At 37.7% G+C, this 27,304-nt stretch overlaps 1 protein-coding gene across 1 annotated transcript in view; it reads right to left on the bottom strand.

The window, feature by feature from the left end:
* Positions 1-27,304, bottom strand: part of LOC120417620 (protein scabrous) — a 93,517-nt gene that overhangs the window by 10,469 nt on the left and 55,744 nt on the right. The window contains exon 3 of the mRNA XM_039579734.2: positions 7,835-8,410. Coding sequence (XP_039435668.1) covers positions 7,835-8,410 — 576 coding nt within the window. The remainder of the gene's footprint in view (positions 1-7,834; positions 8,411-27,304) is intronic.

Raw genomic sequence — 27,304 nt, 5'->3', positions numbered from 1 at the left:
GTCAAACCCAAAAAAGCAAGCAAAAAAACACGACATTCTACCAAAGGAAACAAAGAGTCGTTTGAAATAAATCCTCATCCCTTTCAAGCAACGAGCATCTGATTTGAATCCGAAATGAAGTATCTTCTTGAAGAGCCGCACACACTCACGGGTTGAGCCCCTGCTCGGACAACCCAGAAAGGACCCCGACCAGGGCCACACGAACCTGACCATCATGGGGTGTCCACTCAACTTTTTTTTCTATCCTCCCCAGTTGGCATTTTCCAACCTGGCCATCATTTTTCATTCGTCGTTCTTGGTGACCACACCACCGGTGGACCCATCACATCGAAGGTGCACGACCATGTGAAAAAAGTCTGAAAAGCCGATTCCCCACACGATTCAGCGACCTGGACAAAACCTGGACCGTCCAGGGGGATCTGCACTTGTATGTGTCCCTACGGGCGGAGAGAAAGGGAGTAGGGCTCTCTCAGGGTTGGCAAATTCGACTGAGGCCACCACCTCGACGTTCTCTATCGGGATTGGGTTCAGGGGTAGCTCCGAGAAACTGATGGTCCGGGCTGACTATTATATGGATAGTGAGTTTGTTTCAAAACAAAATAAAGTGTTTTGGTCTTTGGTTTCAATTCAAAATAAAAATAAAACAAATAATAATCTTTGCGACAGTTTTACTAATCTTTTTTTAGACTCAAAGAGAGCAAGTATGTATTTTCATCGAGCATCTAATGTTGACTCAGTACCACTGTAAAGTTTAATTCGAAGCTCAATTATTGCTTTTTCATCTATAAATGCGAACTGGTTTCGATTAAAAATTCTGCAAAATTACTTGAATCTTTGTCAAAAAATCAAACCATCCACATTAACGACCCCCAGGTATTTTGTGGTCTCTTTTGCAAGTTTCTGCTCGAACCTAGGATTCCGAAGGCTTGAATGGGGAGGGCACCCAAACCTCTATCTACTCCAAGGAACCTTCCACCCCGGGTGTTTGAACTGACGACCTTTGGATTGCGAGTCCAACCGCCGCCAGCGATTCCACCGGAGTTGGCTTGGTTTGGTGTGTTGTTCGTACTTATGGCATGGAGACGACTCCTACACCTGGAATGACTTAACGGCCTAACAACCAAGGCCGGGACCGACATTTTACTTCCTCATCCGATGGAAGGTTGAAGCAGATGGGAATCGAACCCAGAATCATCCGCTTACAAAGCGGACAGCGTAACCATTTGGCCACGCACTACTCCTCTGAATCTTTGTATATTGTGCAAATTATCAAAAATGATGAAAAGAGGGACAAATTGCTTAAAAAACCAAAAACTTTTTTTCCGGCATGGTTCAACCTGCTGGCATTGTAGATATTTTTTGAATAATTGAATTTAATTATTCTGAAATCTGTATCTATTCAAGCAATTTGCTGATCAATTTGGTATTAGAGGACAAAGGTCTGCAATTTTTGAGTCTTTTGAGAAGAACGGCCAAAAAATTTACCACTAAGTTATAATTCTTTGCAGACATTTTTTTTGGAAAATTATCTCACATATTTTTTACTACAGTAAACTTGAATTTGCTATCGAAAAGAACTTCACAGTTTAAGTAAGTTTGATTTTACCTTGAAATTTGCAGTTTTTCGATTTTTTGAATAGAGCCCAAAAATCGAATAGTTCGGATTTCCTAAAATTTCTGCGTAATATTCAATATATGGTCCTATGGAAATGTTAGCCTTGATTCTTAAATATTCTTTTTTTCGAAAAGATCACAAAATTTAACTAATGTTTGATTTTTAATATTTAAAATTGGACCATTAGTTGATGAGATATTGGCAGTGGGAGGGAGGCTTTTTCTGTGAGACTAAGAAAACATCAACTTTCCCGTGTCTTTTGTTTATCTGCTGTATCTCAGCAACCAGTAGTCCCCGGGCACTATTAAAATAACGAAAAACTGCAATTTTTTTGAATCAAACTGTAAGATTTTGAGGAATATAGTTATTGTTGAAAATACTTATTTGAAAATCGGGAGAATTTGATTTTTCGTGAACCTCCAACAAAGTATTAGCCAAATAAAAAAAAAAAAAATCTGTTGGCAATGAGTAAAATTTCTTATCAGACTTCAACATTCAGCTGATCGGTCAAATAAAAAAAATGGAAAATATAGATAATTTTAGCAGCTTTTCGTATTTATTTATCAATTCTATCAGCTATTTTTTTTAACAAAAAGGCCATAACAAAGTAGATTCACAGTTTTGGTCCCTCGGCCCTGGCAAAGAGTTTTGCAAAAAAACTATTACAAATTGTATTATCACATTTATGCTTCTGTCAAAAAATTACAAAATATCTAAGAATTCACGTCACGTCACGTCTGGATTGGCTTTAAAATCGCTCGGAAAATTAACTTTTTAATTTGACCTCCTAGGCCCACCTTCATGTATACTTATCGAGAATCAAATTCTGATCAAAATCAATTCTGTGTATGCACTTGATTTTCTCGGCTTTGGCTGATAGAGTTTTGCACAGATGTGGCCTACTAGGTCCATTTTCGGGTCTCACAGCTTGGTATAGAAAATTGTAAAATTTCATTAAGTTGTTCAAAAGTTATGATAAAAACACTGTTTAAACGACTGCCAAAAAGGGTGATTTTAAGAATAACCTCAAATAGCCGGGTTTTGACACGAAAGAGCCATGAACAGGGTTGCCATTTTCTTCAAATGCGTATATTTTCTTGACAAAAATCCTGTCTTTTTTTAATCGGGAATGAGCGGAAAGCGCCAACCCCTATGTAACGTTTTTTTTTTTTTAAGAAATTAACTTGAAAGTGTCTCATATGACTTATTATTATTAAAGAAAAATAATCGTTAAAATCTAAGCTCAAAAATTCAAGCAAAACAATGAAATTGGGACAATGTTAACTTATAAACAAAAATTGCATCTCTTCCACGTTAGTGAATGTTTTGTATACAATATAAATAAGCAGGATATACTTTTGTTTACAAATCAAGATTGGCCTAATGACAAAGTTTTTCTTGAGTTTATTCAAGAAACAAGTTTAATAATCCACAAGTCTATTTTTGATATTAATTTATTTCATGTAGCTGATTTGGTTTCCTCCTCAGAGGATAGGTTGTAATCTTGCTGTAAAAGTTATTTGCCAAAAACAATTTGTAAACTTGTTAGAAAAACGATAAAATGGAGGATTTTTTTTCAAAAAATTTATTTTCAAAAACTTTGCCAAAGAATTTTTTTTTATGAAGTCACTGAAAATTTGCAGGAACGTTAAACATTAAAAAGGTTAAACGTTATTTACTTTAACTAAAATACAAAATATGCATGTACTTATTTGACTCGACCACAATACTTTTCAAAAACAAATGAATCGTGACAACTGAGCCCACCGTCCATCTGATTCACCCATCGCTTATCGTTTGTGGTTCTCGCCGCACTTGACCCTCGGTTTGGGGTTCACCAGCCGGGAAACCGGCTCCCAAAGGACGACACCCAAGCTGTCATAGCATATTTCCTGCCTGGGCGGATGGTGTCAGGCCAGAGAAAACGCGATTTTGCCAGGGCAACAGCAGAATCACATTTACAGAGATTTACAACACCCCTGCCTGATGTGACATTTCCTCCCGCTCCTAAGGACCTTGTGACCAGGAATTTGACAGAATATGGTGTCACCGGGCCAACACCCCCCTGGGACTCGTGGAGAGCTCAATGCTGATGGGGATTTGAAAAGGGGGCCAGTGCTATCGCTGAAGGTTGCTTTCGTTGCGATTGCGATAAGGTTGTGTTGAACGTTTGAAGATTGAAACTTGTTTGCAATGTTTCCACTTTGATGGTACTTTTCGAAGCTATCAAAAGAATGAATTACTAAAAATATTACGAGTTTCAAAAGTTGACCTTAAATTTCAAAAAAAAATATAATCCAGGAAATATCCCAGCCAATAATTTGATCCCCACCATAAAAAAAATTGACACATTGACAATTTTCCCTCAAGCACACAACATTGTTCCCATTTTCCGATGACCGTGCACAAACTGGCCAGGCGGTCGCCGGCGTGGTCAACCAAATTCATTAGAAATACCGGGGAGTATGAAAGCCACGCATTGTCAACGCGGCCGAGACCGGCCTTCAAAAGCAGCAACCTCAAAATAGATGGTGGTCCAACGCATTTGGGGAATGTGCGCTCAAAAATAAAACGGGGCGTAGCGTGTTGTCGAAATTTCGCAATAATACATCCAACGTGAGGGACAATATTTCAAGATTACTTTCTCAAAAGGTCCTATCAGCATAGGAAACCCATTGCGAATAGGACATGTTTGAAAAACATAAAAAAAGAAAATCTAGATTTAATGTATTTTCTTAATTTTATAAAAGAATAACTCTTCAAATTACAAAGAAACGTTTTCTGAAACGTTACTTTTGAACTGAGTTTCTGAATAGGAAATCAGAAGGTGAAATAATGCAGACAATGTTTGTGTAATTCATGTTGATATCATTGGAACGCCATCAAGGATTAAACAAGTTCCATTGCCAAAAAAAAAAACCTTTCTCCGAATAAACAATCAATGTCCCCACACGATCCAGTTGACAGCATTTCAAACATGGTTTTGGTGGTTCGATTCGTTTGAAATTTGTGCGGCATTCTTGTTAACATCAGGCAATACAACTGGCCACAATTGCAGTTATGGGAAATACCGTACGCCATTTGTTGGATACATTTCACCGGAAATGGGCTTTATATGTGGTATTTTAAAATTTCAAAAAAATCAATGTCAAAGCATCTGGTCCTGTCGCTACCAATCAAGCTCATATTTGTGATTCGGCTCAGTACACCGAGAGGATTATGCTCTGAAATGCCCGCCATATTGATTTGTTTTGTTACATCCTAATGGGTTTATTTCCCCTGCGTGATAATAATTGTTTGATTGATCCAAAAATCAACCAACTGGCATACAATATCAATTTTTTTGAATCCAGACAAGCTTGCAAAATAAATGTATTGGGTAGATAATTTAATCGTTGAACGAATGTTGATTGGAACACAGACTGATCATGAATTTCGGAGGCCAACAACGGATAATCTAACCTTGTCCAATGTTGGCCAACTGTCAACGCAATGAATAATTTCCTCTCACGGACATGTGAGTGATTTATGATAGCAATATCACGATATTGCAATCACGATTCCGTTCGACGAAAATTGACGGGAGTCCAAATCCGCTCATAAACTGAAGTATATTTACGACTAGGATTTGCACCACGAATTTCACTGTTCCGTCCAATCCTGTGGTTTGGAAATATTGCTGTCATAGTTGCAACCAGGTCGAACAAATAAAATCTCCGTGTATCGATTTCCCGTCATAGCGTTCCGCTCTTAGCGGACATTTGACATCTGGAAATCTCTCTGCATGACTCTCTGTCAATTAGCATAATTGACACAAACCAACCGCAGCAACGGCCAGCCCCACGGTCGCCACCGGCATCGGTCAGGCAGGAATAATTTTAAGCCACCGAGACCGGGGCAAAAATAGTGGCGGGTATCAACCGCGTGGAATCAGCAATTCCAGTCGTCGGCCTAAAGTGCAATTCTGGACGCTTTTCGAGGCATCGGACGGGGTTCCCATAATTAAATCATTATAACAATGCAACGCGGAGTCGGAGACAGCCACAGAGTGGGAGATGCAGCGTTGGATGCATGGCCAGCGGACCGGACCGTTGCACACCGGAAGCAATATTCTGTCACCCGATGAGCGGAAGTTATGGCTCATTATGGGTGCGCGCTGACCTTGACATCAGTCTTTTGTTGGGTTTTGAGCGGAAATTATTTAATTAGTTTCTGCTTGTTCGGCAAAAGAGCTGGTAAACCCAAACAAATTCGTTGTTTGAAAATTGTACAATTGTAATAGTTGGTCAAATATTTTTTCAGGTCTCAACTCTGATTAGTTTAGAACGATTAGAAATTATAATTAGGGTCTAAATAATAAGAAATACATATTCTTTCAGAAAACGAAAATGTTTCTCTATTTTTTTCAATAATTTTTTTTAAAGGATTTTCCTCTATTATTAAATTTAAAGTTCCAGCAAAATTTTACATACTTTACAAGCTTTAAATTATTATAAAATAACAAATTTAAAAAAAAAACTGTGATTTAAAAAAAGTTTTTTTTTCATAATTAGTGTACATTGTGTAAAATATTTTTTTTAATAATATAAAATGACCGTAAATTGATGGCCCCAATGTTGCATGACGGATTGGAAGGTAAAGTAAGTTGGAAATGGAATTTTAGTTTGCATAACATTCATTTAAGCAATTCCCTAGGAAATCAACCGATTTCGACCATTTTTATGTTTGTATTTTTTTATTTGGCTCAAATTTTGTGAGGGCCTTCCCTATCACCAAGGCAGCCATTTTGTGTCATTGGTTCACCCATACAAACCTCCATACAATTTTGGCAGTTCTTCATACAAAAATGGTACTTAAATATTTGGAAATATGTAACTTCTCAACGATTTTTTTTATTGATTTTGTGTCTTCGGCAAAGTTGTAAGTATTGATGAGGACTATTTAGAAAAAATAGGCACACGGAAAAAAAATTCACAAAATCCGAAATTTTTATTTTTTTATATTTTGTAGGGGACAAAACTCCGCATCTTTTCAGCCATTCAGAAGTATGGACCAACATTTTACCGACGAGTTTTGATTTTTTTTAAATAGTAATTTTTGTAAAAATTAATCTTGAACTTAATTTTTTAACCTAATTTTTTAATTTAAAATTGAATTTACAATCGAAAAGTACTTTACATTTTTTTTTGATTAAGTGAACCGTTTTTAAAATATAGCCATTCAAAGTAAAATTTTGCCCGACAAATTCCAGTTTTTTGATTTTTTGAAATAGTGTCCATGATTGTCCATTGCTGAAATTACGTTTTGATTTTTTTTAAAAGTTCAGAAAATTTGCAATAAAATTGTCTAAATGAAGATTTTGTTTACATATCAATTTCAACATCGAGATTTTTTTCAGCCTTTGATGAAGTTGGCACATAGGCTTAAAATTGTTTGGGGTAAATTATTCACTAACTGAGAGAGATATTCGAAATATAATGAGAATTCGATGATTAATTGAGAATTGTTGATTGGAATTTTGGAGAATATTTGATTTGAACCAATCTTCTGTCCACTAAAATTCAACTAAACTTAACACAAAAACACATATCTAGGAAAGGGAGAAAATTTCCCACAACTCACAGCAAAAAATCCGATGGTAAAATCGCATGCAAAAGCATGCACATTACCTTCGTCAAAATAAACACTTTATATTACACAATGCATGTACATTTTTTGCAAACACAAAAAAAATTGCAACCGACGGGATTCAAACCCAACACCAACAGTAAGGACTGGCGCCTTGGCCCACTCGGCCATCAGACTGATGAAAAACTGTTAGGATAAACCCTATACTGATGGGGTACATATTTCAGGGTGTAAAATCACATAAAATTGCATAGAATAATGCAAAATTTATTTTACACCCAGGCCTTTTACACGCAGCTGGATTACTACTTTTTTAGCTGTGATAGTTTATTTAAGAAAATCTTCTAGGAAAAAAAACTCAATAATGCAAATATCAGTATTTCAATAAAACGCTGTTGCAATTTGGAGCAAATTCTGATGAATATTTGAATATCCACAAACTTTGATTCAAAACATATTTCAGATCCTTCAAGAAGGATATCACATTCTGATTCATTTAGGAACACAGGATCGTGAAAATTAATTAAATACAATTTTCCTTAAACAATTATGGACCTAATAAACCTAATATAATTGCAAAAAAATACCAACCTTTTCGAGCCTGTGGTGCGCCATCTCCTTGTGCAGCAGGGCCGCCGACTTGATCTTGTCCAGATCGCTGCGCATCACCGCAATCTGCTCCTCCAGCTTGCGGGCCGATTCGCGCTCCTCCTGCAGCGTACTCACGCTAACGGCCATCGCCTGGATGCTCTTGGCCACGTTGTGTCCCTCCTCGCGGAGCAGGGCCTGCTCGGAGGACAGCTGGGCCGCGTTGAACTCCACCTTGGAGATTTCGCGCTTGATGTCGGGCAGGGTCTTCTCGAACTTGCCCTGGATGCCCTCGACGTCCTCGAGCAGCTCGAGCATCGAGCCGTGCAGTTTGTCCAGGTTCGCAACCTGGCGGCTAATGTTGAAGTTGGCGTTCGCTAGACGGCGCTGTTCGATTTCGAGACTGCGCAGACGGTCCGCCATCCGGTGGTTGAAGATCTCACTCAACTGGCGCTTCATCGCGGACTGTTTGACCTCCAGTTCGTGCAGCTGCTCGCGGAAAAAGCGATGGTGACGCATCCGGTGATCCGCTTCCGGTTCCACAAAGTCTATAGTCTGGGGCACCTGGTCGTTGGCGTTCTGGAATGGGAATGGGAAAACGAGAGAAGAACTAGGTTAATTAACTGTGGAAGGATGTTGCTTTAACGTTGCATCAGCGACGGATAAACCCCATCCCTCAAAGTGCATTAAGTTCGTCCACAATCCTGATAGGATTAGCATTGTGAGCTAAATCAGCACAGTGAATCTTCATTGGAGAAGTGCTTTCAGGCCAAAACCCAACCTCAGCACGAACCACACCAACCACTTATCTTGTCCATAAATAATAAATCATCTCGGAGGTCCTTCTCGGCACTACTACTGGTCTTCCGTAACAACAGACACTCTGGCACTCAACGCCCGGAGAGTGAGTAGTCTGCTTAATGGCGTCACAGAGCCTTCAAAGCCCGACCAACTTGCTGCGGTTTCATTAGCGTTTCAAGCCCCCCTTCTCTGATGGAATGAATCCTTCGGGGCTATAAACAGGATTTAAACGTTAAAACTTTTCATCCATCGTCGTCGCTTGGAATAATGAAATCAGCCGTCCGCCCCAGTCAGATTGAGTGAACCGTAACCGAAAGGTGGCACACCTGTCTGGCTCCATGGTCGGTCGCAGGTGAAGCATGGAAAAGGACCCGGGGATGCTGTTGTTGTGTGTTTGCTTGTGGTGAAAAAATGAGGGACGAGCAAGTTGGAGAAAAGTTTGGCTGGAATTTGAAATTGGAGCCACTGCTTGAAAAATGCGGACTGGTTTAAGAGTTGACGAAATCATTGAATGAAAAAGTTTTGGAGGCTTCGTTTTTAATATTTTATTGCCACTTTTTTGTGAAAATTATCATAGTAAGAATCGAATACGGGGCTTTTATTCTTTCTTTTTTCAATTCTTCTTATGTAGTTTTTTTTTTAATAATTCTAACTGCATTCGGGTATGAAAGCTGCTTTCAATTATTTTCATTTTATTCACAATCACTGTGCAAATGTTCGCATTTCAAACCAAATATCCGATGGGAAAAAAAGATTATTATTTTTACAAGATAAACATTTCCAGTTTGCCAAACGGGGTTAACCAAATGTTCACATTAAAAACCCATAATATCTAGTCGGGCTCCGCTCTACACAAATAACGATCGAAAGCTGTAGGCGGAAAACTCACCCGGAGGCTGTGATTTAATTTGGATAATGAGCGCTACCACAAAATGAAAAGCAGAAAAACCGCACACTCACACAGACAAAAAAAAACGCTTCCGAAATTATTCATCGAGATTTTGCTCTAATGGTGGGGGCAATAGGATCCCTAGTTGGGGGGCTGGTGGGTGAGGTGGGACGAGATATCCTTTCTCATTTCATCTCTCTTCTAGGAGGCTGTGGAAAAGTCACACTCACTCGAGCACATTTTCCTCCCTTGGTTCGAAAGAGTGAGAGATTCCAAAGTCACCGGTCCGTAAAGCGGGGGCATGCTCATCGGTGGTAATTAAATTTTACGTTAATGCCGGAACTGTTTCCAATTAGTGGTTATTCAAATTGAGGATTATTGATTGCTGGACCTTTCCTCTTATGGGAGGAAGACAAAAGGGCTCACCGCACCCTTTGGGGCTCGTTAGTTTTAATTAGTGGTAACTGGAGGTCTGAATCTACTCTCAAAGTTCACTAATCTTTGCATTGCTGTACCTGTTGAGCTGTGTGGCCTTTGGGAGAACCTCTGGCCGATCCTAGGAAAATGGCCACTTTGAATCAAATTCGATCATTTCCGCCCATTGGAATTCAGTCGAGCGAGATATGATTTCAAGCGAATTTAATTCAATTCAGCCTGACTTAATCATATTTGCTTGGGCAAAATATTTGTATAAATTCCACAGGTTCTGCCTGGGAGGAGGACTCGGGAGAGTTGGCGGAGCAACGAAAAAATTCAATCAACGGTTCCGAGGCCATACATGGCCTGACCACGGCGTTTTTTTTCTCGCAGTTTATCCTCCACGTGGTGTGGGTAGCGCTGGTATTTAAAAGAGGATGAAAACTTAATTAAAAATGTAAATGTGTAACCGTTTCATAAACTTGGAGCAAAATGATGTTTTTTTTGTTTGCGCCTGACAGAAGCCACCCTCACTGTTTGAGTGAGCGAGCTTTTAGGCTGGGAGTTGAGCAGGTGGTCGTGGAAGCTGTGCATGAGTTTTGGGCAATTTTCTGCGTGGTTGGGTTGTGTTTTCTTGGAAAAGGTTAAACGCTTAAAAAACGATTAAATTACGGAAATTTTAAAGCAAAAACAAATCGACAAAATTGACTCATTATTTATCGCTAATCTTAAGACATAAGTTCTCACAGCTGATATTTTGTGAAAAACGTTGTCTTTTTTTTTAGAAACCTCTGGAATCTTAAGTTAATGAATGAAACATGATCCACTTTAAAGATCTATCACCGAGAGCCAAGACACATCAGCAATAGGGTGACAATAAAAAATCGACATCATGGATACCCTCTGGCTCGATCTTTTAGGCAAAAATCAGTAACTGTGCCAATTTTGAGCCAAATCGGTTAAAGTTAAGTGGTCGCTTTTTATCGTTGAAGTTTATATGGGAAAAATCGCGAATATGTATGGGAAAAAACATCGTTTCAGTATTTTTCTGCCAGGTGGCGCTGATCTCACCCAAAATTGTCCAAGTGTTAAATTCTTGTAGGAAATTCAATTCCCTACAACTTTGTCGAAGGGTGCTAAATGATCCGAGTTGATCTTGATTTTTGGTGATTTTTCTTAGAAAAAAGTATTTTCTTATATACATCCTAAATACCCCTTATATACTTTCAAGTATATAAGCCGATTTATTTTCATCGCATTGCTAATAACCCACCAGGATCAACTCGGATCTTCTTGCACCCTTCGAAAAAGTTGTTGGAAATGGAATTTCTTACGAAAACTCACACTTGAACAAAATTGGACGAGACATGCGCCACCTGCTGCCAAAATTCTGAAGCGATGTTTTTCCCCATAAATTATCGCGATTTTCCCCATATAAACTTCAACGGTAAAAAACTGGGAACTGTCAAATTGCAACCAATTTACTGTTCGCCAAAAGTAGAGAGTATTGTTTTCGATCATTAAAAATTGTTCTTATTTTTTCAAGAATGAAAGATTAGTGGCTTTTGCGGACCTGGAGTTGAAGTCAAGAAATCTTTGAAAAATTGAAGACGAGATCGTTATCTATATATCTTCTATATAATCAATTCAATACGGAGCGTCGGATCGAGGTGCTCTTTGTTGCATTGGGTTCGTACAAGCCCAAAAAAGGTTCTTACGCCAAAAAGTTACAACTTTGGCCACTATGAAACCGATTCCGGAAAATCTGCAGATTATATGGGAAAAGTTACGTAAAATCAAAAACAGGAGGCTGAATAAGCAAAAAAGTTTAAAATGTCAACAAACGAAAAAACGCAGAACGAAGTTTGTCGGGTAAGGCTTGTTTTTTTTTTTATAATTATGAATATGTAGAAATTGTTTATGGAGTCGATGTGGTTGTATCTATCCAGAAGCTGTCTTTATTGTTTGTTTTTTTTTCGCTGAACCAAGATATGCTACCGGATTCCAAATTCAGCCAAGGAATTTATCTGCAAAATTGCACAATGACACTATCGCCGCAGTTCTTCATCACCCGTAAAAAAGAAAAAGCTCATCTAACCGATCGAAACATTTAAAAACAAACAAAATATTTTTTTCCTGATCTTAAACCAGCTCATTTACCAGTAAGAAAAAAGTCATGCTTGTGCTTGAACAGCCTCCTACTTTGTATGTAAACAAAGTGGGATCATTCGAAAATTACGTAACGCATTTTCTCACACAGGTAAAAAACGTCCTTGGACTTTAACCGATTTGGCTCAAAATTGGCACAGTTATTTATTATTGCCTAAATAATCGAGCCGGGGGTATCTCTTGAGATTTTACAAAGTTTCCAATTTTTCTTGTCACCCTAATCAGCAATCATACAAAGTTATCATACCGTTCGACCTTTGATTGCATTCGACCCAGTGAGGCATGGTTTTTCTATACGTACATGCATCATAAAAGATGATTACAGCTAGTGCACAGAACCCTTCCCAACCAAAAGGAAGAAGGTTCTATGTTCCTTGAACCCAAACACACACACTCCAGTGCATTTGCTTTGATGCTTCCAGTAATGGGGCAGATATTCAAGTGATTCCAATCAGAGCAACAGATCGAGCAATTTTATTGGACATTTTTCCCCGCCGTCTTTCGCCTTCCCAGCTGTGCATGCAACTTTGATGGTTGTCCTGGACAGTTGCATGGAAGAATCTGGCTGGTCGAAGGCCGGCTATTTTATCCTTCCCAAGAATCACACACCCGGACGATTTGCATGGAAGCAGATGTTGCACTTTGGACGGGGTGGCCAGCAGGGTATTGGTTTGTTTAGTTTTTATATTTTTACATACTCTGACTTTTTTTTTACAAGAAAATGTCTCTTTTTTTAAACAATCAAAAACGATTTAAAAATATGATTGCCAAATTGACGAAATTTAAGATAAAGATTTTCACAAACTTTTTACTGAAATATACAACTCACAAGACATTGTTTACTAAGACTAGGGGGACAGCATGCAATTCCATCGTGCACCTAATGTTGGCATATCACCATTTTTGAATTCAATTACAATTATGGTAAGAACAATAATTATAAAAAAATTAAATGAAAAAAAAAATTAAAAACAGAAAAAAAACTCTTAAATTAATTTGTAAATACAATGTGTGAATGTGAGGAAGGCACCAACCACCTTAGGATGGATTAAGTTACATTTTTTAATTTGCAATTATCTTATTTAGTTTATGTTTGTTTTTGGTAGTATTTGGCAAATTCTACCACCTACTATCATTACATTTTGCCTATCTAATTTTTTCACGTTTTTACAGTCACTTTATCAGTTTTTTGCTTGCATTTCACATTTTCTGCTATACAATGGCACCATTATCATTTAAATTGTTAAAAAATGCGTAGAGGCATCGTCTGGGACACTAGAAAAATTACTGGATACTTCTTTTTATTTAAAATATAGGAAATGTAAGTAAAAAACACAGCAAAAGTTGACCCCTAAAACAATGACATTTTTTAAAAAACAAGCCAAACATCCAACCCATACATTTTCTGAAATTCTAAGATTATTATTATTTCTTCTTTCCAATGCATTTTAAAGATCAAAAATAGGTTTAAAAGGCGGGGTTGGGTTGTAGAGGGTTAAAGTAGAAAATATTTTTAATTTTTGGTGTTTTGAATTTAACCCTCTACTGCCCAAATTTTTTTTTTCGAAATTTTTTATTTTTCTCGTGTTCAGGAGGTCATTTTGAGCAACTTTTGTTCTACGAAAAACTTTACTTCTCTTGTTTAATGTTTTTGTTGTTTCATTTTTAGTATTTTAATCTGCATTTATCTTGCTTAGTTCGCAAAAACCAGTTTTTTCAAAAAATCATATCTCCGTGCCATTTCATCCGATTTTAGCTGTCTTAGACGCAAAAGAAAGGTGATTAGCTTGGCTATTTACGAAGAATAGCAAGAAGTTTCAAAAATCTAATCTAACATTTGAAAAGGTCGTATGAAAACTTAAAATGCTGTTTTGAAGGTCTCGGGACCAAAGAGCCTATGTCTGAAAATATTTTCATCGGATTCCTCAAAAAATTTCGTAATTGAAATACGCAACTCTTGGTACCATAACATGTAAAGGTCATCGCTGAAATTTTAAGTTATAGCAGTTTTAGTGAAAAAAGTCGATTTTTCCGTTTTCGTCATTTTTCCAGTTTTGCGAGAGGCGCGTCGAAAAACCCAGTTTTTATTTTCAAAAAATGGTATCTCAGAGTATAGAAAACATAACTTCACCATTATTCAATATGTTGAGTGAAATTTTCCGAGGAATCCGATAAAAATATTTTCAGACATAGGCTCTTTGGTCCCGAGACCTTCAAAACAGCATTTTAAGTTTTCATACGACCTTTTCAAATGTTAAGCTAGATTTTTGAAACTTCTTACTATTTTTCCTAAATAGCCAAACTAATCACCTTTCTTTTGCGTCTAAGACAGCTAAAATCGGATGAAATGGCGCGGAGATATGATTTTTTGAAAAAAAAGTGGTTTTTGCGAAAAATGACGAAAGGTTAGGTTAGGTTAGGTTAGGTTAGGTTAGGTTAGGTTAGGTTAGGTTAGGTTAGGTTAGGTTAGGTTAGGTTAGGTTAGGTTAGGTTAGGTTAGGTTAGGTTAGGTTAGGTTAGGTTAGGTTAGGTTAGGTTAGGTTAGGTTAGGTTAGGTTAGGTTAGGTTAGGTTAGGTTAGGTTAGGTTAGGTTAGGTTAGGTTAGGTTAGGTTAGGTTAGGTTAGGTTAGGTTAGGTTAGGTTAGGTTAGGTTAGGTTAGGTTAGGTTAGGTTAGGTTAGGTTAGGTTAGGTTAGGTTAGGTTAGGTGATCAATTGTTGATGCAGAATCAATCTACATTTGTGTTTTTCTTAACCTACAAAAGTTTAGGAATTCCTTCCAGGTACAATAAAATTATAACGATGGATTTAGCTAAAATCATCCTTTTCAAACATGTTGGATACAAAATCGACTAAGATTACAGCATTTTGACTACCCTAATCCAAACACTTTCCTGTACAAAGGACCTAGCCATTCTTCCCTTTTTTAGACTCAAATCAGAGTCCGAGCTCTCCAACCGACCGGAAGCAGCATCTCGAATAAATATTGCAAATTTAATAAAGATATATCTTTACCGAGCAAAAAGGTCCTTTCCTTCAACCGGACAAAGCAACAAAGCAGAAGCTTTCAATTTGGTGTAGTGGTGGCGGTGGGTGGCTTGCCACACAAACAAAAACACCATCAACAAGACAATCTCCCCGCTCCTTCCTCTAAATCCCTCTTTCAAGGAAAAAAAAACACAGAAGTGGGAACCCCTCTTACCGGTTGATTGGAAAATAAATAGAACCAACCGGACCGGACCGGACGAACAGTCTGCAGTCTGCTGCAGCAGGTGAGACGTGAGGAGTGAGAAAAATGAAAAGCCCATAAACAACGAGGATAACGAGCACGGAAAGACTGCTGCTCCTTCGCGCGGGGAAGAATCGAACGTTTCGATAGGGCGGTGGTAGGGTGGTCCTCGGCCGGGGGTCCTGCGGGACAGCAATGCAGCCTGTGGTGATGAGAGGGTGCAATGCAAAAGTTTGGCGAAACGACCGCGGAGGACGGGTTGCAGTCTGGGGAAACTGGACCGCGAATAAATTTAGGATGCGCCGGGCGTCGATTTTGGGAGGTTGAAGGAAGAAGTGGAAAAGGGATGAATAGGGAGTTCACGGTGAACGATTAAAGAATTTTGATGATATTTTTTTTTATTTTTTTAGTTAGAAACAATCAAAAAAGAAATTTGATGAGTAGACTGTTTTTAGTTCGAGAAAATGTATGGGATTAAAAAAAAACTCGCATCCTAATTCTCACGTTCAAGAAATGTTGGATTCAAATTCTATTTTCAAGCAGGATTTCCTCGCCTTCAGCACACCGTTCAGAATCGAATTCCAGCCCCCCTTCTCTTAGTGATCCAGCACAAATGGAAATCCATTTCCCACCCGATTGGATGGGATGACCATTCGTGCGGTTAAGTGTTGATCAAAACAATAAAATCGACAACGCTACAACCGAGGGGTCAGCAAGCAGCATGAACCATTTATCCCGATGAAATCATTCAGGAAGCAGAATTGCCAGACGTAACTTCTCAGATTCTTCGTCCTTTTGCTTCACATTTGCGTTGTATGCCCTCCAAGTTTCACGGGTTTTGCTCCTTAACAGTACTGCTCAATTTTCTCACGGAATTGTACCTCTCCACGTAGTTCTACAACCACCACTTTGCCGGAGTTAAGAGGGATGCGGAACTTCAAGGTTCAGCGGTTGAAGAATGCTCGGTGATTCCGCGCGGATGTATCTGCTGCATCGCACATTTATACGCTATAAACCAAGGTACGGAGCATACAAATGTTGCGAATTAGCATAATATAAGAGGGGGAGGAGGAGCAAGGGAGGCTCCTCCACGGACCATATGCTGCTGTTTTGCGTAAAATACGTCCGTTCTGGGATGCTACCCGCTGCTATTTCCACCGTCATTACCCTTAGTTGGGTACTTGCTGGCTGGCTGGAAGCTTACAACCGTCGTCGTCATCATCGTTCGTCATGTTCTCAACCCACCACCCCCGTGCGGATCCACCCGGGAGACACAACACACACTGGAGCTTGTGTGTAACCATCGCGGGAGCTGGGAAGTGAATGAGGTCAGGGGTTCCAGCTTGGAAATTACATTTTTATTTACTTGAAAGTTTAAACGATAAGTTGAATTCGTTCATTTCTTTAATTTTCAAAATGACTTCCTTTCACGACGCATTGAGCCCTGACCAATATCTTGAAATCATTTCATATAATTCGAAAAACCAACATAAATAAAACAATTTGCTATCTTGTCGAATTCCCAGCTCGTTTGTATGATCTGTGTTTGTTGCATCACACCATAGACAAATCCAGCGAAAGCTCAACGCTGCTTTTTGATGGTGAGAGTTTTGACAGCTACCATACTAAATGTCTCGCTTTTCATACTTTTTGTTAATTTTCTTTTAAAATCAAATACTTAACATATGAAAACTATATATTTTTGATGCACAAACTTCCTGGGGCTCGAATGGGGTACTTAACTCGATTGCAAATTTTTCGAACAGTTTTTCTTTAATAACATTCTAGACACATTTTGTACTACGTATTTTCGAAAAAATACTTAAATTTCAGTTTTTTACAATATGGGTATCAAACGATCTAGATTTTTTTCATACATTTGGAACGAATAACAATTTTTGTTGAATACTCAAAATTTTCACAAAACTACGTATTTTTGAAAAAAAGTCTCAAAATGTTCAGTTATTGCTATCCATATCGTGAAAAACTGAAATTTTGAGTATTTTTTCGCAATAACGTAGTTTTGTCATTTTTTTTTGTATTTTAAAAAATGTTGTTATACATTCAAAATGTATGAAAAAATTCTGATCATTTAATACCCGTGAAAAATTGAGTTTTGAGGATTTTTTTCTATTATACGTAGTTTTGTGAAAATTTTGAGTATTTTCAAAAAATGTTTTTATTACATTCAAAATTTATGAAAAAATCCCGATCATTTGATATACATATTGTAAAACACTTAAATTTTGAGTATTTTTTTCGAAAATATGTAGTTTTGTGAAAATTTAATAAGTTTTTTCAATAACGAAATGGTATTACATTCGAAATGTATGGGAAAAAAAACCGATTCATTTGATACCCAATGACAATAAATTATATTGAAAACACTCAAAATTTAAAAAAAAACTACGTATTTTCGAAAATATACTCGAAATTTCATTTTTTTATAATATGGGTATCAAACGATCGGAATTTTTTCATAATTTTCAAATGTGATAAGGCCGTTGCAAATATTTTTTGAAGTTTATGTCCCTCGACTCTGATCATAGTCAAGGGGGGGGGGGGGGGCAAAAAAATAAAAAAAGTTAAAAATTGAAATTACAGGCCACGGTGTCAACATTTGAATGAAAAAAGTGTTTTAAAATGCATCATACACCTGTCCAGTTGTTTTGCAATCATTGATTTCCTAAATTTCTAAGTACTGACCAAAAATTTATTTTTGCGGGAAAAAAAAGTTTTTGCGGTGCTGTACATTGCAATTTCATAAAAGTTTAAATCGAATCTAATCTAATCGAACACAAGCGCAGCCAGTCCGAAGAAAGCATCCGGGAAGAACTTATGGTTAGATTACGCCTCAAGTTCTTTCTTGTCATTATTAATGATTACAGTACTTTCGAGAACCCCCGAAATGTATTACACTCACTAAAGCGGCCCGGCCTACTGCGTTGCATTAACCGCAAGAGACAGATTCTATGAACGGAACCCACATTTCATTGAATCATCAGGGGAAGAAGAAGAAGTGAGGACATACCGTACCAACCACTTCGAGTTATTTATAGAATATGGTGTGTAGTGTGTGTAGGGGAATCGTTGGGAAAGGTATTGTTGTATTATATAGTAAATGACCTTGTGACATTATTTCACCACTACGGATTAATTCACTCAAGGGGTGTCAACCCCTCGGTGGCCGAGTGGCTAGAGCATCTGACTACCAACCCAAAGGTGTGAGTTCGAATCCCACCTGATTCCATGCGTTTTTTGTTCATATTCAAAGTTCAATTATAGTCGAATAATTTCAAGGAGACCGGTCGGGAATCGAACCCGGAACCTTCCGCTTATGAGGCGGGAGTCGTAGCCATTAAACCACGGGCCGGTCTCAAGCAATTTCATAAAAGTTTAAAATATTTTTAAACGAGTCCAAATATGTTAAATATGATTATCAATGCAGAAAAAGGCATTTAGATTGTTCTCAGTTGATAAAACTTCTATTTCCATTGAAATTTTGATATTTTTTAGAAATTTTTTTTGCCCCCTGATTTTTCGGACCAATTTTGAAGGGGGGGCGACATAAACTTAAAAAAATATTTGCAACGGTCTAACAACTTTTTGAAAATACTACAAATTTTCACAAAACTATGTTTTTTCGAAAAAAATACTTAAAGTTAAATTTTGAGTATTTTCAAAAAATGTTGTTATTACATTCGAAATGTATAAAAAAATCCCGATCATTTGATAAAAATATCGTTGAACCCTGAAATTTGGAGTATTTTTTCGAAAATATGTAGTTTTGTGAAAATTTTATGTATTTTCAATAGCAAAATGGTATTACATTCGAAATGTATGAAAAAAACAACCCGTTCATTTATTGGTATTAAATTAAACCCCATATGCAGTGCTAAACCGAGGCATAACTGTATAATTTTTTTTTAATTATTCTATTTATTATTTTTTCTGGAGTTGTAAAAATTATTTCACTTTATATCAACATATTAAATAAAGAAGGAAGAAAGCACTTTCAAATATATTTCCCATGAGACAAAATTTCTGCGTGGACATGAATTATGGTTCAGATCTTATTATTTCTTATAGGAAATGATGCAGGGAACATTTTTCCTCAAGCCCGCAAGGTGATTAGAAATAAGGGAAAAAAGTTATAAAGGATTTATTGGAAATTTGAGAAATTTTCTGTTAAAATTGCGCATCCTCTTTCGTAAAAACAACAATACTTTTGATATTGAAATGATTGTTTTGATAAATTCTCTTTTGAAACATGTTTCTGGGCGAATTGAGTATTTTAATTACTACAGTAAAGTGTAATTGGTTGGGTTTATACTCAATTGTAAGTAACGCTTTTTAATTTTTAATTTCAACCGAATAAACCTATTTTTGTGTGACTCTCATTTTTTTTATGAATTTGTGATGCAATCATTGGCCTGGTTGACAATCATTAATTACTGATGATTTACATTATTTCATAAGGAATACATAATAACATCGTTACCAAAAAAAATCAATGCGTGTAATGTATTAGACCGATTCTTCGGCTCCTTTTCAAAAAAAATCCCAGTTTTTTTTCAGCGTTTTGGCTGTAGTGGCAAAATAAAAGAAGAAACCCCACTATGTTATTACATATTTGGAAAGATAATAGATTTTCCTACAAAGAAATATCATGCAGAATGAACCTGTGCTTCCCCTGAAATAAAAATGTAGCGTGACGGGACAACATCATAAAACTGGACTTTTAAAAGGCACACTGCCAAAATCGCTACAGTTTTGCCAGTTCGATTTTTAAAAACTTTTGCTCTTCTACACATTATCACAAATTAAAAAACGAATCTTTTGCTCCTTGAACTGAATGAATTGGTTGAAATTTGAGTTTTTGCCAGCCATTTCTTTTCGTGACGGGACAACGAAAGGAGCAGATTTATGAAAAAACTCCTCTCCCATTCAATGGCTTGCAGACCATATTTGGTCAATATTTTTGGCTTTTGAGGTAAGAAAACGCATTTAAAGCACATTGCAATTATTGGATCATAATAAAAATGAAATCTTTCATTTTAAAAATCACATTGAAAATTGAAAAAAGTGACATTTTGGTGTAGCTTCGCTAAGAATCGGTCTTAAATTTTCTGTTGAACTGTGAAATAAATGAGAAAGGATTCCTGTCTTGTTCAAATGATTTGTCTGTTTTGTGTTTTCCATAATTTTCCATTTTTTATGTAATCTAACATAAAAGGGAAAATATGACTAACACATTTAGGCTAACGTTAGAGGTTTATTCCCGGAAGGTTGAAAATTTTCAAAACATGAGCAGAGTTGTTGTAGAGAGTTTGCATAATTTGAGATAAAACATCAAACTTGTTTAGAAAATCAACGAAACCTCTGCCCGGCGCGTGTTCCCTGGAACAAATTTAGATATCCATCAAGCGAGCACTTTACAACTTGCTTTCGGGGGGTTGATATGCATGCACACATACGGCCATACATAACCCAGCCAGTGAACGTAAATTATGCTGCAATGTTGGATTATACACGGAGAGTGTGTAGTGTGCTCTTGTTCATGACGGTCATGAACATGAAATAACCGGGGATATCCCCATCATCTATTGAAAGTTATCCTGATGCTTTTCTGACAAAGCTACTGCGCCCCGCCACCACAGCCAGGACCAAACTTGCGGGGGCGAACCCCCTTTTTCCAAGTACATACTTACTACGGGGAGATAGAGAGTGCAATGTGATGTATGATCCGGAGGAGAGTGCAATTGCAATACCAAATGTCTGGTCTGATGTGTGGTGTGGTTCCTGCAGGATGTGCATAATGTGCCCAGTGAGCAGGAACGAGTATTGTATTGAAAATGCACCGAACCATATGGTCCGGAATTTTCCGGATTCCTTGCATTGTGAGTGCACCTGGGTGGAGCACTGCAACAAGTTAGGGCTTTTTTACGTGTGGGAAATGCTTGTAAGTGCAGCTATCACAATGTTTCGTTTCCAGCTCGATTGAACAGGGTCATCTTTGAAATTGTGATCATAGTTCATAGTTCCGGTGGAATGAATGCTTGTTGCTCAGAAGTCTAGGTTCAAAGGTATCAAAATGTATCATGAAGGCGTGGTAAAGCACTTGGAACACATCTGTACATTTTCAATTAGAACTATTATTCTTTCTAATTGGAAAAAAAACCTATCTGTTGCTTATTATTTTTACCTTTACCTTTATCGTAACACATATATTAAGCTTGTAGGTATTGAATACTTCAATTGCTCTACCTTTTCGAGATATAAAAGGTACTTCCACCGCAGAATACTCACAATCCAGTCAACATTCAAATCTAGTCAACAACGAAATCCACAACGATGAACTCTTCACTCAACGCCAGCTCACTCAACGTGGACCCCAGCCAAACTCCCTGGTTCCGCAGCCTGTGGTACCGCGTCCGTCGGATCAACCTTCCCGTGTCCATGTTTTTGGACCGCTCGCGGGACTTTCCGGACGTGGCGTTCCTCTCGCTGGACGAAAACGCCCTCGATAACGACTACACCGAGGTCGGTTCGTACTATCTGGACGATACCGTGCCCCTTGATCAGGAAGAGGAGCTGGAGTACCACGCCTGGGAGCAGGACCTACTGCAGCGGAACACCAGCGATACCGAAGACCTGCTCCAGGCGCTGGAACAAAGCGTCCAGTGGTGTGGTCCCTGCGGGCAGTACAAGTGCAACGGGTTAAAGTGCTGCACGACGGCGACATCGGAGCAGTTGGCAGATTTGGTGGATCGTCTCCGGATGGGGGAAGACGTGGTGGTTCCGGTGATGACCTGCTCCTACGCGGAACTGTCGGAGCTACTACAGTACAGTGCGGACATGTCCGGTTCGTTCGATGGGAGTTACGGTGAAGCAGGTGGGGTAGAACAAGTTCGGGGATTTCCGTGTCTTCAGCGGAAGGTTAACCAGATCGGACGGGTTAATGGTTTTTCCTCGGAGAGCAACTTGTCGGAAACTCAGTCACAGGTATCGTACATGGAAAGTGACGATAGTGGTTGGGTGAATGTAGGAGATGCGTAATGCTAAAATGTTTACGGGTTAATTGAAAATAAAGTAGTCCATTAGTTAACATATAACTCAAAGTGTTTGGTATTCATTAGTCTAACAGTTCAGGGTATAATCAACCTTGATTGAGTCCCCCATGTCTAATGTCCGCCCAAATCAGTAGCCAGGATCCTTCCACACACACCTCATCAGAAACGGTTTCAATTTCAAACAACAAAACAGCACAGTCCCTTTCTGTGCAAAAGTATCTTTTAACCGTTGTTGACCGAAGAGCTGAGCCGGTGTCGTGTTGACTGTCGGCAAACTCCGTCCCTATCTCCATCGGCTGAGGATGATGATGATGATGATGCCGTACAGTCCGGAGAAGTGTGGTCGATACACAAACAGCTGGTCCTGCTTCAAGGAAAGGACCGGCCGTCTCCAGACAGTTATTATCAGGCTCAGGCAGCACCCAGCAGAAATGCCGTTGTTGTAATCAACGTGTGTGCCTACCTGGTAATCAGAGAAGTGATACACAATACGCATGTGGCTTCGTATCTCGGACTTGGGGTTTCCAGGTGTTCTGTTGAGAAGTTGGTGTAAGCTGGATTTAACCGAAATTGCACACCCAAATGAGAAACAGATTACAGAAAATGTCAAAAATAAGTTCTACTAAGTTCGTAAATTTGGAATCATAGCTGAATCAAATTCACCATCGATTGAAAAATACTCTTCGAAAGAGTTTTACAAAGTACTGAGAGCTCAACTAATAAAAAAAATCAAGATTTTCATGGGAAAATTTCAAAAACTTGCATTCTTAGATAAAACGGTAAAAGCACCAGATTGTGCGACGACCAGCGCTTGAAAACAGTGTAAAATGAAATTATCGTTTACTCTTTGATGATCCTTTGAGAGTTCCAGAGTTATTTTCTCCATCGTGTTTATCAACACATTCAAAAATTATTAAGCAAACAATTTTTACTTTTTCTACAGATTTGTTAAGATGTACTAAAAACTTCTCTCGGTTTTTTTTTCTCTCGGTGGACATCCCGATTCCTGGTGGTCGTTCGTCATTATTCAGAAATGGCCAAATACACACAATCACACACACACAGCCCTTGGTTGAAATGGATTGAAGCAATCGGCTCTCTAAGTGGAGAGCGCCCCAAAAGAGAACCCGAAAAAATAAACAGGTACGGCAGGTGTAAACCGCAAATCCCTCGAGAGCCCGGCGACTGTTTAAATGAATATTTTTTTCCTGCACCTCTTTTTGGCCGATTTCTGTGGACCCAAGATAAACGATGGTCGTAAAGTGAGCGCAAGAAAAGCGCAACGAAAACAATGATAAACAAGTGCTCGAGAAAGGTTTGAAAAAGGTCTAAGTGAAATATTTTCTGCGAGTCTGAAAAAGTTTAAAAAAAATGCATTTTTGTAAACAATGACATTTTTTGAGTCAATTAGTCCTTCTGAAATGTTTGAACAGTATTCCCAAATTGGACGGTCCTCGCAGTATTTTCATTCCCCTGGTTCGCCTCAAGCTGGATTAAATTGAGTTGAAAAAGGAGCAGCAGCTGGCCAATTGCTCCCAGAGAAACATCCAGAGCAGGTAAAACGAAGTAAGAAAAGGACCCCCGAAACGCATACGTGAAATCTGTTATGGGTCCCCAGAAAGTGGATCGTTATTAATGCATGTTAATATTATGCAGGTGATTTTCTGGTGGTTCCAGAAAGTGACCAACTTGCTGGAAAGCTGGAAATACTATCCAGGTAGAATAATATGTTTTTTCAAAGTTACAAATAAAACTGTATTAAACCAAATTAAAAATTCAAATGGCTTAAAATCACATTCGTTGTTTAATAACGAGTTCCGCAAAATAAACCACTTAATTCTGTTGAAGAACATGTTATTCTCTACAGCAGTTATGAGCTCAAGAAAAATTCCACAAAGTACAGAATCCACATTCCAATTTACAAATTCAGTTTGGTTGGCTTTCATTCCTTTCAGTAAATCAAACAATTGTCGAAAAAGAAACATTCCGGCAATTGTATGAAAGTAAGACTGAAAGAAGCAACAAAAAAACACACACACACTTTTTCATCATCCAAATATAATTCTACCAACCGTTTGCCAACATTCCGCACATTCACCTTTTGAAAGCACGCCAGGTGCCTCAATGAAAGAGAGCTTTTCTGTGCCGAAAAAGCTACACACACATGTGTATACTTTGCCAACATCGTATGTGTGCGCGCCGGAATCCACCTGGTAAATAGAATCCCTTTTTTCAGAAAGGAACAAATCCTCACAGGACCTCTTTTGCGCTGCATAGCCGGGCCGGGCGCAGAACTCTCGTCGACGCTCGGTCCTTGGAGGTTCCAAATTGGATTAAGTTTGTTCCAACCTGAGAGCGAGAAAACCACGCACGGCGAGCAAACGTACTCCTTATGGTGCAGAAGACGGGAAAATTTTAATTACGTTCTTATTGCGGAAAGGTGACCACAATGGAGTTTGTGAACTTAGTTGGTGTTTCTTTCAGATTTGTTTCTTTTTCGAGTAATAATTTTTAACACCACAAAGCCATGGTGTAGTATTAAACTACATTTAGAAGGGTTTATAATTCTAAAAAAAGATTTAGAAGGGTTTATAATTCTATAAAAAATAGGACTATGTCAGAGCAATTCCATGTCAAATAGGGAATCGGTTGTACCCGACCCTCTCCGATTTCAATGAAACTTTGTAGACATGTTATCCTAGGCCTATAAAAGCCATTTTTGTGTATATGGGGCCAGTTACACTCGATAATGACATTTGAGAAGGGCGTAAGTGTTTTAAATATTTTTGTATTTCGTAATTTAAATATTGCTGTATCTCGAAGCCGTTGCATTGTATCAAAAAGTGGTCAAAGACAAACTTGTAGGAAATTTGACGGGCTTTCCGAAAAAAATACACTGAAAGAAAAAAACACGCCACTTTTATGAGATTTTTTGATTTTTAAGTTTAAAAGTCAAATTTGAAGGTGAGCCCACGATTTTTTTTCGTTCAAATTTTTTGTGAAAATAGCCTAAGATGTTACAAAAAGACTCACGAAAAATGCAGGATGGAGCAACTCACCTAAAAAAATACAAAAATCATTTACTGAAACTGTTTTTCCAAAAGTGCTCTAAACGTCAAAATTTTCAAAAACCGAATTCGAGAGTCGATTCTCCAGACAATTTTACATAAAAGTCTCCATATTGACCATTGTCCTAAGTCGAATCCTTGTGAAGTTACAGCGGTTTTAAAAATAAAAATGTTGAAAAAATGGGTTTTTGATGGTTTTTGGCAATTTCTATATGACAGACTTGATTTTTCAGTCTCGAAAATATTTTTACCGGAAAGCTCGTCCAATTTCCTATAAGTTTGTCTTTGACCACATTTCAATTGGATGCATGGGCTTGCAGATATAAGCTAATTTACTATCCAGGTTACTACACTACACTGAAAAAATATTATGTTTTCAGTTATGAGCAATGTAATTAGCTTATATCTGTAAGCCCATACATCCAATTGAAATGTGGTCAAAGACAAACTTATGGGAAATTTGAAAAATTAAGTCTGTCATATAGAAATTGCCAAAAACCATCAAAAAACCTATTTTTTCAACATTTTTATTTTTAAAGCCGCTGTAACTTCACAAGGATTCGACTTAGGACAATGGTCAATATGGAGACTTTTATGTAAAATTGTCTGGAGAATCGACTCTCGAATTCGGTTTTTGAAAATTTTGACGTTTAGAGCACTTTTGAAAAAAACAGTTTCAGTAAATGATTTTTGTATTTTTTTAGGTGAGTTGCTCCATCCTGCATTTTTCGTGAGTCTTTTTGTAACATCTTAGGCTATTTTCACAAAAATTTTGAACGAAAAAAAATCGTGGGCTCACCTTCAAATTTGACTTTTAAACTTAAAAATCAAAAAATCTCATAAAAGTGGCGTGTTGTTTTCTTTCAGTGTATTTTTTTCGGAAAGCCCGTCAAATTTCCTACAAGTTTGTCTTTGACCACTTTTTGATACGATGCAACGGCTTCGAGATACAGCAATATTTAAATTACGAAATACAAAAATATTTAAAACATTTACGCCCTTCTCAAATGTCATTATCGAGTGTACTAGCTCCATATACACAAAAATAGCTTTTATAGGCCTAGGATAACATGTCTACAAAGTTTCATTGAAATCGGAGAGGGTCGAGAAAAAAGTACCTAAAAAAATCCTGTTTTGGGCTGGAATTGCTCGTCAATGTTTAAGTTTTTCTGATAGAAAAACAAAAAATAAAGGAAATCGGTAAAAAAAACCGCCACTGACTCCACGTTTTCCTACTCCTACTCGCCAGCCATGTTTAAAATCAATACAAGAAAACTAAGCATTTGGGTTCCCAGTGTATTACAAAATGTTTCAAAACGTCGCCTCTTCAGCCGAGTGTTCCTGGTAGAGAATTGTTCAAAACTATTTTTTAATGTGGTTCGAGAGATTTTAATAATTATTTTATTTTGACCATGAAAACACTGAAAAATAGGAACATTGTAAGACTCTCTAAAGGTCATGATTATCTAAAAAAAATAGTTCAAATCATTAAACGAACTGTATTTTCAGAACTATTCAGCAATTTTACACTAAAAATAGATAATTTTGAAGTTACAATTTAAGGTGCCAATAGAAACAGAACCTATACTTTTTCCTGAGCTCAAAAAATAGGGGTTGTGTCCCCTAACACCTTTTTTCATGATTCTAGAATATGGATTTTGTAAAATTGTAAAAACCGGCAATTTTTTTTCTATGCACCATTTTTTTTTCAAAAAAGTCCTCATCAACGTCTAAAACTATTCGAATTTTAACATACAATTTTTGTATCGACAGTTGTCAAAAATGTATAGAGCCTTGTATGAGTGACTGGCAACACTGTTACTTACAAA

This window comes from Culex pipiens, chromosome 3 (assembly GCF_016801865.2).
Source record: "Culex pipiens pallens isolate TS chromosome 3, TS_CPP_V2, whole genome shotgun sequence".
NCBI lineage: Eukaryota > Metazoa > Arthropoda > Insecta > Diptera > Culicidae > Culex > Culex pipiens.
The sequence above is the reverse complement of the archived record's forward strand: the minus strand, read 5'-3'. Positions and strand labels throughout refer to the sequence as shown.